At 44.7% G+C, this 13,989-nt stretch overlaps 1 protein-coding gene across 1 annotated transcript in view; it reads right to left on the minus strand.

Annotated features, from left to right (window-relative positions):
• The window catches only part of ASAP1 (ArfGAP with SH3 domain, ankyrin repeat and PH domain 1), a gene marked incomplete at its 3' end in the record, with an annotated part of 309,959 nt that overhangs the window by 39,543 nt on the left and 256,427 nt on the right, over positions 1–13,989 (minus strand). The window contains exons 14-18 of the mRNA XM_079722229.1: positions 11,998–12,085; positions 9,875–9,923; positions 6,725–6,888; positions 5,197–5,330; positions 3,362–3,453 (exon numbers count right to left, since the gene is read on the minus strand). Of these exons, the coding sequence (XP_079578355.1) occupies positions 3,362–3,453; positions 5,197–5,330; positions 6,725–6,888; positions 9,875–9,923; positions 11,998–12,085 (527 nt within the window). The remainder of the gene's footprint in view (positions 1–3,361; positions 3,454–5,196; positions 5,331–6,724; positions 6,889–9,874; positions 9,924–11,997; positions 12,086–13,989) is intronic.

Raw genomic sequence — 13,989 nt, forward strand, 5'->3', positions numbered from 1 at the left:
GCCTCTCACTACTGTGGCCTCTCCCGTTGCGGAGCACAGGCTTCGGACGCGCAGGCTCAGCAGCCATGGCTCACGGGCCCAGCCGCTCCGCGGCATGTGGGATTCTTCCCGACTGGGGCGCGAACCCGTGTCCCCTGCATCGGCAAGCGGACTCTCAACCACTGCGCCACCAGGGACGCCCAACACCCCATATTTAAACTGATGAGCAAATCCTGGTGGTCCTCCCTTCAAAATAGACTGAGACCTGAACTGAACTACTTTTCACCACCTCCGCCGCTACCACCTTAGTCCAATTTATCTTTATTCCTCGGTGGATCTGGTATGCACTGCTCTTCAGTCCGTCCCCAACGCCCCCTACAGTCTGTCCTTCACGCATCAGCCACAGTTGGGTTTCTCGACCTCCATCCTACGGACGTTTTGCCTGGATAATCCTTTGTTACGGATGGCAATCCCATGCATCGTAGCATGTCCGGCAGCATCCCTGGCTTCTACCCTCTGGATGCCACAGCACCTGCCCACGTCACGATGTAATGTGTCCAGACACTGCCAAGTGTCCTCTGGGGGCAAAGCTGCCCCAGTTGAGCATCACTGAGCCCCAAGGATCCATTTAAAACATAACTTATCATGTCACTCCCTTTGTTTGACAACTTCTGATCGCACTTAGAATAATAACATCCACAACCATTCCACGACCTGCAGAGCCCGACGTGTCTGGCCCCATCTCTGTGGCATCTCCCAGCACTCTCCTGGCTCAGTTCCCTGCGGCCTCACCTGCCCTCTTGTTATCACGTGAACACGCCAAGCCGGTCCCCCTTCAGGGCAGCAACACTTACTGTCCACCTGCCTGGCCTGCTGGCTCACACCTGCCCGTCACACCCTCCAGCTCTCAACTCAAATGTCGGGTCCTCAGATGCTCCCTGACCCCCTACAGTCAACCCCTCACCCTCTTATGTTTTCCTGCTGACACCAACTACCATGTGGACTTAGGTGATTTACTTTCTCATTCCCTGGGTTTTCCTCACCCCAGTCAGAATGTAAGCAGGACAGGAGCTGCCTTGTTCACTACCGACTGTATCTTCAGCACTTAAAAGTGTGCCTGGAACACAGAAGTTGCTTAATTAAGTATGTGAGTGATTTAATCATGTTACAGGAGATTCACTCCATTCCTGTCGGTTGTGCCCAAATCAGAGAATAACAGTAATGATGACAGCAGTAAATACTCACTACATGCCCACAGCTGCTCTAAGCTCTTCTCAGTAGTCCTCCCCACGCCCGAGGGGGTTGACACACTTTGCAGATGAGGAAACTGAGGCTCAGACAGTCAAAGCTACTTGCCCAAGATCACAGTTTAGGAAGTGGATCTGAACTCACAGAGTCTGGCAACAGCGGCTACGTTGGAGATTTGGAGAATCATGAGCTCTTTGAAGGCGAAGGCCTGACGGAGGCCACAGAGCTGACGGGGCAGTGCTGATGCTGTCTCCCAGGTGAAAAGCAGGAAACAAAAACCCATGCTGTTATGAGATTTATCCTAAAGAAATGCCTTCGAAGTCTGGGTCATGTAAACACTTCAAAAACACTGGTGTGGGCAACACTGGGCCGTGTGTGTGCTTGAGCACTCACTGTTACCACATTTGTGAAGTAACCCCGGATCATATTGGTTTGCAGTTGTTTTACGATCAAACTAGCTTCGGAAAGCCCTAGTTCTCAGTGTAATTTGAGCTCATTAGTGTGAAAAAGACATCCAAGCAGTGTTTGTGCTAGGACGATGCTTGAAGGTTGCTGTTAAGCCAGACGCCCCCCCAGATTAGCTTAGGATATTATATTCAATATAGGCCCCCAACATCCCTAACTTTTCTTCTGTGACACTTACCACGACTACGACTAAATGATTCACTGTTTAATTTCTTGGTTAACACCTAGCTTCCTCTCTAGGCTCTAGGTGTCACGAGGACAGGGTTTATATCTAGTTTGTGTTTTGACATTTCCCCAGCATCTGACATAATATGAGGCACAGACTAAACGTACAATATGCATTTGTCTAATTCAAGAAAAGACAAATACCAAGAGGCCTCTGGGAGATCGAATTTCATGATTTCAGGATGAAGAAAACATGTTCCTCGAATGTGCCCCATAAAGTGCTTTGCAAATTTGGTGCCTGAATAACCAACCAGGAGGGGCTGGCAAAACATTTAGGCTGGCATCTACTTCACAAAGGCTTCCCTGATCACTCGAGTCGGAATTGAATCTCTTTTCTCCTATTTATCCACAGGATTTAAAATTTTAAAGTGTAAATTCAATGTGAGCCTTTTTGAATATGCTTAAAGATTCACATGACTCACCAATAAAAATGGTATCAGAAAGTGTTTACTGAGGGGGTCCTACACCCACCCTGGAGGAAGCGCTTTTATTAGTTTCCTGGGTATTTGCCAGTGTTTCTTCAAGCAAACCCAAGTTTAAATAAATATATATGTTTATGTGTGTCCTTCACTGTCCAAATCTATTTGGTGTCTGAGTCCAGATAATGAGTAGCCAGAGTTCACAGTGAGGGATTAATCCGTAGAAGTACCCAACATCTGGCTCCTGAGTTTGGACAGTGTGCCTGGGTCGGGGGTGCGGGGGCCTCTGTGCACTTGTTCCCATGCCCTCCACCCTTCCCTGCCCCAAAGGCAGCGTGCCGTGAACACTGCACTGCACCTGATGTTTTCACTTGACAGTAATCCTGAAGATCATCCCAGACCAGGACAGAAGAAGCTTCCTATTCCTTTTTACATCTGCAAGGGGTTCTGCTGTGTGGTCATACCACAGAATATTTCATCCTGTATCTATAGGTAGACACTTGCTTTGTTCCTTAATCCTTTTCCATTACAGAACAGGAAGAACTTCCCAGAAGTGGCGTTGCTGAGTCACGGTAAATTAATCTATAATCGTGATGAATATGGCTAATGTGCCCCTTATGGATAGTGCACCGTTTGTACTCCCACCAACACCACAGGAGAGGAGATGTCTGTTTCCCCACAGTCTGGCTGAGTGGGCTGTTAAGCATTTGGCTTTTTGCCAATCTGATAGGACTCTCCCGTTGCTTTTGTATGTCTCTTATTTATCACAACACGTGAGGATTACGAGATAATTGTCCTTACGAAGATTTATCCTCCACAGAGCAGCTGCAACTACCTAGGGAAAGGTGATGATGAAAATAATCGGGTCATTCCAGAAATATGTTTCAAACACTTTACTTTTCTCTGCTTTTTTCTCATAATGAAATTTCCTCTGGGGAAAAAAAATACTACAACCACTGAGAAGTTTTGGGGAGAGTAGAACAATTATAGAACAGTAAAGAATTCACTGTATTAGAAGTACTTACATATCACTTGAAGGGGTGGGTTTTGGTGAGGGGCTGGGTAAATTTGCTTCCATAATATCATTAAAACTATTGTTTCCTACATTCTTGGCCAGCTGTAACATAAACAAAACACAATATAGCAAACTCCTTACTACTAGTTTAAAAGTTTCCTATTATTTGCTTTTGAGATTTCTGAATACGTATTTTCCCTCATTTGACTCAAAATACAAACTGTCCATTCATCTGGTCAACAGATAACTTACTGAGCACGTACTCTGTGCCAGGCACTGAACTTCTGAGTGCTGGTAATACAGAGACGGGTAAACCATGTTCCCTGCTATAGGAGCTAATGGACTAGTGGAACCATGGATAAGAAAACTAATAATATTCACAAACATAATGTGATAAATGTTAGACTAGAATAGGATGTGGTCCTACACACACACACACACACACACACACACACACACACACACACACACTATATGAGATTAGACAGAGCAGATTCCAAATATGAATCTAGGTTAAATGCTTAATGAACAGCAATAGCTTTTCAATTACCATCACAACTCATTTTTAGATAAAGCAGATTTACTGTTATTGAACAGAAAAGAATGTAGGATTCCTTTATATTTGGGGTACCAATTAAGATGCTGTAGGCAATTAATGAAGAGGCCCCAGGAACCATTTTGCTCCTGGGTTCAAGACCCTTCCAAGAAAATTTGTCCTGAAAGGCTTTTGGTCATTGAGATAATTTGGGGATTGATGTGAAGTTTTTGAAACATTCATGTGATCAGGTCTCTTGGATTTATCACATAGTTAGGTGTTTACGATGGACTGACACCATTTTCATACTAAAGAAGAATGTTTCAGGTATTAGGTCTGAGCCTTTTCTCTATGATCCTGAAGTGAATAGGGAGCCATGTATCAGTATGATACTTTCTAAATCAAGGGGCTCATGCAACACAAGACAGACCACCATTGCTTAATGGGTGCTCAGATGACAAAGGCTGCTGGCTGGGTGACTACCTGCCCTGACTCTGGGGTACTTTGCTCCCGGCAAGGCTAGTGATAATCTAGGCTTTCAGATTTTTTGAGTCCCAGGTACACTCAGGTCCTGATCAAGAGCCTCCTGTGTGAGGAGAAGCCCTACTTCACGTCAAACCCTTTCACCCTTAGTAGAAGGACCCTCTCACAGGCACCAGGGCTCCAGTTATGCAAGACAGGACTGGTGGCCACAAGGTATTATAGGAGGTGCCAAGTGGGCCTTTCCTTCCTTCATTTGGTGAACTGTGGGACCAGTTTAACTTGGACCTGATGAGGGCCCCCTTTCCATATTATAAAGCTATACACCATAACGGCACACAATTCTTTCCCTGACTACCTAAAGAAGTTATGGGTTAAGGAGTGGTTGGTTTATGACAGTAGCTAAAAGGCCACTCTCAATTCATGCGTACTTTTACAAACTTACAAACAGTAAAAACAGAGAAAAACTCTTTGGTCATTATCTTTAATAACATAAGCCACTAGATAAAGTGAACATGTGAGTTCAACATCTAACCCCCTTTACTGCTATTACAGTGAATCATATAAAAACTATTCCAAAAGAAAACAAGCAGCTTTGAAAAAGCCTATCCTAGAAGAAAAGAGCCATTTAGTGGAGCTAATTATAGAAATGTATGATTTGCCAGTTCTTCAATCAGGAAATAGAAAGTCAATGTTACATACCACAAAATTTACATTTTAAATACCTATGTAAATTCACTAAATTCAGGAGCTAGAATTCTTTGTACTGAGCAGAAACAAAACCCCCCAAAGCAATATACTAAATATATGCACGACAGGTCACTACTTACCAAGAGTTCAGAAGTTCCTAATTTGTCTAGTTCCAAAGACTGAATGCGAGAAATATGAACCCCCATTTCCCTATGGATGCCGGAACATTCTATACAGGTCAAAATCCCCAAGTTGGTTGAAAGCCAGGTGGGTTCTGTGGAAAGGATTTTGAAGACAAGATATCTAAGTTTTAGTGTGCCAACTACAGAGGAAGCTAAAACAGTAGTAAAATTTGTTAAAAACTATAAGGGAAAAATTTAAATGGAAGAAATAGATGCTTGCAGTTTAGCCTAGGGGCTATATAAAAACTAATAGCTTGTTAGAGAGCAGATTTTAAGACAAAATTTAAAACTATCCCTTCAATACTGAATTGAAAATAAAATTCAGTGCTTTATTTTTGTGAAAATGTGAGAAAGACTTTGCCCAGGAGGCCGAGGAAACATCCTGACAGTGATGGATTAAAGGCCTTCTAAGTACAGCTCACAAGGGACTGGGTTCTACAGCCATCGTTAATCTCCACGCTACAACCCAACTTAACCCGTCATCCTGGTTATGGCTTCTGCACAAGCACCTCTTGGTAATAAGAGAGCTTTTTCTACAACCCCCAAGGGCCCCAGAGCAGAGCCTCCTCTGCCATACCCTGACACTGTGTCATCACTATCACACACGTACACAAAAGCAGAAGATGTGAGACTTGCCTCTGAGGTGCTTATGGCCTGTTGTATACAGGAGCCCATCTGCACTAGTAAAACAATTAAAAAGTAGATCATAATGCTTAAGGATAGGTTTGCACGACATTCTGACCCCTACTAGATGTGTGACCTCAGGCAAGTCAATCAACTTCTCTGATTCCCCCAGTTTTCTCGTCTGTGAAATGGGGATAATTTTAGTTATCTTGCTCAGAGAGATTCTGTGAGGATTCAGTACGTAAAGACCAGCAAAACAAATATCACAATCCTTATCATAACGTAAGCATTCGATAAATGTTAGCTACTGTCAATACCTAAGTAACACAGATACCATGTGAGAACAGAAATTTGGAGCAAGGGGACACCAATGTGATACAGAGGTTGGGGAGGTTTTACTGAACGGAAGGAAAGGTACCGTGTGCCAGCCAATGTCATATACGCCATTTCACTAAGCCCTCATAACAGCTGAGGTTTGTTATCCCACTTTCAGGATGAGGAAACTGAAGATCAGAATAGTAAAGGGACTTAGTATGAGGTCGTCCAGGCTCTGAGAAGCGGGCGGGTGATTCAAAACCAGGATGATGGACTCCATGTCCAGTGCTCTCCCCTTACTGTCCATTTAACTGGACCTTACGGGAAAGGTGGCATTTTGGCAGGCGCCATTTAGGGAGAGCAGGTGAAGGCTTCCCGGGTAGAGCAAAAGGCAGGGGTGAAAGCACTCAGAGGTGGGACCATTCAAGCTGGGCATACGTGTGTCTGTGTCCACAAGGAGATTAAGGCATTTAAATAACTTGCTCATTTATATTCTACAGGAAGAGAAGGGATGTTTAACAAGCGGCTCAAGTCTGGGGGCAAATACCTGATGAGCCACAGTCGCAGCAGACATCGTTGCCTGGGAGCCGCTGGACGTCCTCAATGATGGCTTTCGTCAGGTCCTCCAGGCTGTTCTCGCCCGTACTCTGCTCTCCACGGAAGGCCATGGTGAGGGCCTCTTCTTTGCTGTTCGTCAGCACTGATATCCACCTGTTGTCAGAAACAGGAGGAGGAGACATAGAGCCTGGTTGGCCATTGCATTCTCCTTCCCCTGCAAAAGCATCTGTTTTCATGCAGCACTGGCAAAAGAGACCTCCCCATAGCAATACAAAGAGTGGAAAACAACACACGGGAGAGAGCCAGCGAGATGAGAGGAACAGATGAGAGGGTATCAATAACCAAGGGCTTGTGCGAATACATAGGCGCCTGCATTTCCACGGAGACAGAATATAAAGGGAACGTCAGAACGAAGAGGACTCAGAGTGGGACCAGCCTAGTGCAAGGATGAGCAAGAACAGGTGAGAAAGGAATCGAGGCAGGACAGGGAGTTTAGCAAAAGGCATTGTTTTCTGGGAGTCCATGTCAGCGGGGGCTCTTAAAAGTGAAAGTGAAGGGGTATTTCATTTTCCATGAAGATTCCTGCTTATGAAAAAGGTACATTAACAATGGAAACATGATGTTTATTTTATGAAATGAAAAGTGCAGGCTATTAAAATACAGGTACAGCATGACCACAATATGTACCCAACAAAATAACCCTCTGCTACTAATCTATGCGTAAAACAACCTAAATACCCAATAACAGGGGTTGATTAACAAAGCCTGAAATAACCACAAAGTGGACTAGTTAACCAGGTATTGAAATTTAAGTTTCCAACTAATTTTTGGATGACTTTGGGGAAATGATCACAATATAATGTTTTGTGAAATAGGAAAAAAACTGTCATATGACATAATCTCAAATTTAAATGTATTTGTGAATTATATATTTTGTTTGGGGAAAAAAGGGATAGAAAGAAATTCACCAAAATACTGGTTGTCTCTGAGTGATTTTTTGTAGGAAAAAACAGATAGACGGAACGCGTGACTCTATTTTTCTGTAATTGTTTGAATCTATAATGAGTTGTATTACTTTCATGAATGAGGAACAAAAGCCAAATTAACTTTTTTAGAAGAAAATGAAAAACAAACAAAAAAATGAGAGCGGTGGTTTAGAAATGCTTTTCGTTTCATTTGAATAAGTAATAGAGACAGCAATGAGAATTAAAAACCAAAGCAAAGTATTAATACCTGGAATAGGAGAACTGCAAGTCATACCTTTGACTCTAGATGGCGCTCACCCTCACTGTTGTGAGAAAAAGGATCGCACAGCTTAGCTTTTCTGCTATGAAGCAGAAAACCCAACAATGTTAAGGAATGGAGGGGATGGGGTGGGCATTTAATACCTTTTAAGTTAAATAATATTTTTTCTATCATTAGTCTCAAGTTAGAAACTAGAAATTGTTCTCTTAAAAACAAGTCAAGAATCTGGGTTCCACAGGGCAGATCACTGTGCATTTAACAGCAGCAGCATTGATGATGCTGGAGTTTTCACTTGACTGCAGAAGCCTCTATTTTGCTTTCCTTAGGCATTTTGAGATTTTGGCTATCTGATATTACCAGTATCTACTATGTGCCACATACTTATAATTTCTGAAATATAATCCTCCAACAAGCCTCTGAGTTAGGGTTTACAATGCTTTAAAGAAACAGAAGCCTAGAGAGGTTCAGTGACTTGCCCAAGGCCCTAGAGCGGGACTGGTGTCAGACTGGGAAAAGGAAACAGTTCTGTTAACACCCTTTCTTCAGAGTTCATTCTCTTATGCCACATTTGCCTCTTTATTTGAAAACTACTGACAAAGAAATTTTAAAAGTTTGCCATGATAATCTGAAAATACATATTCAAAGGACAATTTATTTTCTGGAGGAATAATTCAAATTTGGTGAAATGGCTACATTTCAAAAGGGTCAAGAATCAAAGCAGCTATTTCTGACAATTCTTCAAAAAACTTTAAAATTATTTTAAAGTAACAGGCATACAAAAAAGTATTAAGAAATAAAATAGTGCACAACGGTGTTTTAATACTTTAAAAGTCACTTCGAGTTTATAGGATTAAAAAAAAAACAAAACTGGCACTGTATGAGAAGCTTTACACATTTTACCTCAAGTCTCAAAATCCTGCGAGGGCTAGAACCCATCTTACTGACAAGAAGGCCGAGATGGGATGATCTTTCCAAGGTCACAAAGTCACTACCGGGCAGATTCTGGACTAGAAGTCAAGTCTGCCTGCCTTTAAACACGCAGCTGCTCTTCTGTTGTACCTGCCTCCTTCCACAGTGAGATGAGAAAGGATTTCTCTGTTCAATTCACTGGACACTTTCACATGAGAAAACAACTCAATGAGGCAGTGAAAATTCCTCTGTGTAACTTGGAGGAAAATAAACATCTTTCCGTGCAGGACGCCAGGACGTCTTCATCAAAACCAAGTCCCGCCCCTCCCCCATCACTACCACCAGCACCCAGAGAGAAGGCAAAAGGTAATGAATTACTTGAACACCGAATAAACCCCTCCCAAGTGCAGATGATGGGATTAGAAATGAAGAAGGCACAGTCCTTGCCCTCAGGAAGCTCTAGGTGGGCTTCCCTGGTGGTGCAGTGGTTGAGAGTCCGCCTGCCGATGCAGGGGACGCGGGTTCGTGCCCCGGTCCGGGAAGATCCCACATGCCGCGGAGCGGCTGGGCCCGTGAGCCATGGCCGCTGAGCCTGCGCGTCCGGAGCCTGTGCTCCGCAACGGGAGAGGCCACAACAGTGAGAGGCCCGCGTACCACAGAAAAAAAAAAAAAAATATGAAAAAAGAAGCTCTAGGTCTCCAGAGGGCTTGGGCTGAGCCAGGGGATCCAGAGGGGTGTGAAGTGGGTGCGGGGCAGGAGGGAGGGAGCAAAACCCCCAGGGCGTCTGAATTGAGCAGAACCTTGCAGGGGGCACCTGAGTTTACTGAGCACCCTAGACAGAGAGGAGAGACACATGTGAAGGCCCAGAGGTGAGAAATAACCACCAGGATTCTCAGTAAAAAAAAGAAAACTTAAAGGCATACTGTACAGGACAGAGATGCTTTTTCAATTTAAGGCATCGTGCCGTTATTTCAGAACTACTTACGCTACATAATCCTGCTCATCTTCTGCCTGAAAGTGATACGTCCTATTATCTAAAATACAAAAAAAGAGAAAAAAGCAAAACCTTAGAAAGCAGAATACCTTAGGTATTAATGCAAATTTTGAAAGTTCCTGGGGGGTGGGGAACACATTAAAAGCAGGATTTTAATATAATTTTATTTTTGCAACATTTTGTTTTAGCAGTTACAGGATTCACTTTGTCAATATTATTTGTCTGAAGGGCAAGAAGAATACAGCAAAATAACTGCGAACACCACGTGAATGCCCAGCACTTCTTTTGAAAAACAAGTGGGGAGGGGGACGGGTCCCTACCTGGTCAGGTGGATCTCGGTGACAAATTGGAGAGTGCTACCTGCGAACTCAGTATTCTACTTTTCCTTTTCAGTTTGCCTTTCACTGGCTTTCCTTTAAAAAATTCCTTTCCAGAAACGATAAGTGACTCACAGGGCAGCCCTGACAAGCAGGCACATCCTGCCCCAGGCTCCTCTCTGGTTGAATCAGGCTTCAGGGAGGAAGGGCTCAAGCCCTGCTGGAGGATCATCCTCAGGCTGCGACTCAGGTAAGGAGACGGCAGCTTAACCTGGATAGTTTGGGCAGGTGGATATGAGGGAAGCTCTTCCTTAAAATGTGGGATCTGTTAGAATGTTTCTACATACTGAGGTCAAACTACCACTGACTTACCGCCTTTACTTACTAGCCGGTCACTCACCACGTGACTGCTCCAGGGTAGGCCCCCCACCCCATATCTCCCTGAGAGAGAGGAACACGCCACGGGTACCAGAGCCCAGGCGCCTCGGCTGAATCCCTGCTTCACCACTGTGAGACCTTGTGTAAGTTGCTGAACTTCTCTGAGTCTCAGGTTTTTCTTCTGTGAAACAGGAAACTGACAGGGCTTTTGAGAGGTTTGCCCATGTTTATAAAGCACCTGGCACATGTTAGACATTCAATAATTATTATTAATAACCTATGGCTTCTCAAATCGAGGGGTTCTTAACTTCTGAAGTCATAGTATAATTCCAACTTTTCGTACTTCTTTCTCATCAGTAACCCAAGAAATCTCACGGTCATAAAAATCATGGGGAATCTGAACTTCAGTAGTTGCTGCAGAATCCAGCTTAGACTCTACCCAGTCTCACAACTGAGTCCATCCGTTGGGCTGGGACGGTTTCTTCCATTCTCAGGACTACATCAGAAGGATTTCAAGGGACGGGAAAGTATTTTTGTGCTCTACACATAGATCGTAGGCTGTTGGTTGGCCTGTCCTGTGAGGCTCTATAGAGAAGGATGAACACCGAAGGTCAGTGATGGAGGATCTCAGAATATTTGTGAGTCACTTCATCGGCACTGCCATCCTCTTCCTTTACAAAGAGATGTCCCCTCAGCTACCGTGAACACCCATGGGACCAGTGAAAGCACAGGGAGCCAGACTGGAGGAAAACAGTCTCCCCTCACTGTGAAGACTGTGAGAATACAGGCCATCAGCTGGGGGGTGGGTGGGTCACTGCACAACCTCATCACAAGAGAAAAACACACTCTGACCCGTGGAATAAGACAGTGACAGAGCACAGTGTCATTGATTCATGAAGTCAGAAGGCAGTTCTGCTTGGAAGCAAGGAAATGGTTTTTCCTTTCAGGGCTTGATTCTGCAGCTGGGCAAATCAGCTGGACAGACACAGTGGCACACCTGTGTTGTCAAGTCTATGTCTGCGCATCTCAACCACAGGTACACATTAGAATCACCCAGGGACTTCTTAAAAAACACCTATGTCTGGGCCTCACACCAAAGACTGATTCAGCAGATGTAGGAGAGAAATGGGAGCGTGCTTAGAAAAATCCTTCCACGGGGATAAAGCTGTGTACTTGTGGCCAAGAACTGGTCTGGTTTACGGCACAAATCTAGATTCTACTCCACTGCGGTCAGATCTGACACGGTTATGCCTTCCCACCTGCAGGTGGGCTCCGTGCTGAGAGGCCCAGGGCTCTTCTCAGAGCTGCGTGCGCAGTGCAGCAAGAAACCCTGCTTGGGAAAGCTGCGGTTTCCAACCCAGAGAACGGAAATAGGCTGGTGGCAGAATGCACAACTGACTTGGGAGAAAACGGACTCACGTGATATCAGGTCAAAAGACTTCTTGTCCTCGGCATTCGGTTTCACCTGACAGGTGAGAAGGTTCAACTTGGCGGGTTGCCTGTTAGACTGGACACAAGACGAAAGGGAGAAGTTACGGGCAGCGCTAGCTGTTCCCCACAGGCCCAGTACCCCGCGGGGCAGGTGTGCAGGGTCATGATAAATGTGATACGGTCTAATTCACCCCACTGGGATTCTGAATCTCATTAAAGAAGGGAAAATGCTGAATGTCTTTTAACTGTGTATAAACATCCTGGTGACTAATCAGAATGGAACCGAGATAACCCATCTCACTTTCAGTGAAGAGTGGGTATGACCCATGGAAATGCGCCTTTCTGGAACCTACACATATACAAGCTCGAAGAGTTGGCACTTTTCACTACTGCATCTTCCTGTGAAATGTAGCTGAGTGTACTTCCTTCATTCACTCAAAATGACCCCAGTAATCAATCACCCCAAAGCCGGTGTCTCAGGCATCCACAAATTTTGGTTACAACACGAAATTTACATTACTTCTCCCGAAAGTACAAGGACAACTACTACCGATGAGACATTGCTTAACGAGCCCCAAAATCTGGAGAGAGGGAAAGATGATGAGGACTTCCCATCATTTTCCAGCAAATCTCGTGGTCACACATATAATTCATACAGAGCCTGCAGTATCTAAATAGTCATGCTAATGTAGGCTTTACTTAAAAGGAGTCTCGCCGCATAATCATTCTGGTCAAAACTCTTTCTTGCCCTCCTGCCCATATGTGTCCAAGATCACAGGCTGGCCAATGGTGAATGCCAGCTTCTGGAAGGAGCTGACCAAGGAGTGAAGTGCCTGAGTGCCTGGGCTGGGCTTTGCTTGAACAGAAGTCTGCAGAAATAAGCAATGAACTCTTTAGTCAGGCCTGCATGCCTACCCCAGCTGACAGTCATGGTTCTGAAAATCTCCATGCCAGGAACACTTCCACCCATCCAACTTAAGTCTTTAGGGAAAGCAGAGAGGGAGAGGGTAGAGACAGGTCCCACCTGTGGCTTACGATCAAGAATATTTCAACGACACGTGCTGAGCCTCTCACTCTCAATAATGGGCACCAGACACTTCATTTCCGTTTACCTTCCTGTGCTTCCTGGACAACTTCTGAGATCCTCCCCTGTGGTTTCAAGGAGATTAGGCACAGAAAGCAACACGTTTTGTCCTGAGTCTATCTGTTCCAAAGCAAGCTCTCTGGGGGGAGGGGGAGAGGAAGTGAGAGACCCCCAGGGATTTCATATTCTTTGCATGTACATGTGACTTAGACATGGAAACCAGAAGTAAAGTCCTGTACAGGACGGTTTTGCCTAAGAGAAACCAGGGCTCGGGAAGGGATTCCTGTACTACAGACTGATTGCCAAACCCAGGATCGGGAGGCAGAAGGTTGTGGGCCTGAAACGTTTTCTTAGAACAGACCTGGCGTAGGGTTGCCAAAGGCCCCCGTCTCCAAAACCAGCAGCTGCAACCACAAGCCTTGGCTGGGCCCATTGTAAAATGAACTGTTTAGTCCCCATCTTTTTGGGTGTTGATAAAATCGCTGGATTTCCCATATGATCGACAAAGACATCTGACAGGCTGGAAAGGTAGCGAGCCTGGTTAATGGTGAGACTTTGTAGAATACCACGCTCCAATTTGGCATCCACATTTAAAGGAGGATGCAGAAAAGCTTAGGGAAGATCAACAGATGATTAAAGGAGTGGAAAACGGGAACTTTGAAGATGGTTTAAAGGCATTACTTAGAGCAAAGAGGGTGAGGAGCGACTTAATCATGGTCTGCAAGGACGTGAAGGGCTGTTATCGGGGAAAGTCTGCAGCTCTTTTCCATTTGCACAGAACTCAAACTGTCGAAGATTTGAGTCAGACATGAGGAAGGACTTCCCAAGTTTAAGTTGATTATGCATAATAAGAGGTTTCAAGTTTCTTAACCTAAGTAGAGAAATCTCTTTGAAAA

The sequence above is a fragment of the Hyperoodon ampullatus genome, assembly GCF_949752795.1.
Source record: "Hyperoodon ampullatus genome assembly, chromosome: 17".
Taxonomy (NCBI): Eukaryota; Metazoa; Chordata; class Mammalia; order Artiodactyla; family Ziphiidae; genus Hyperoodon; species Hyperoodon ampullatus.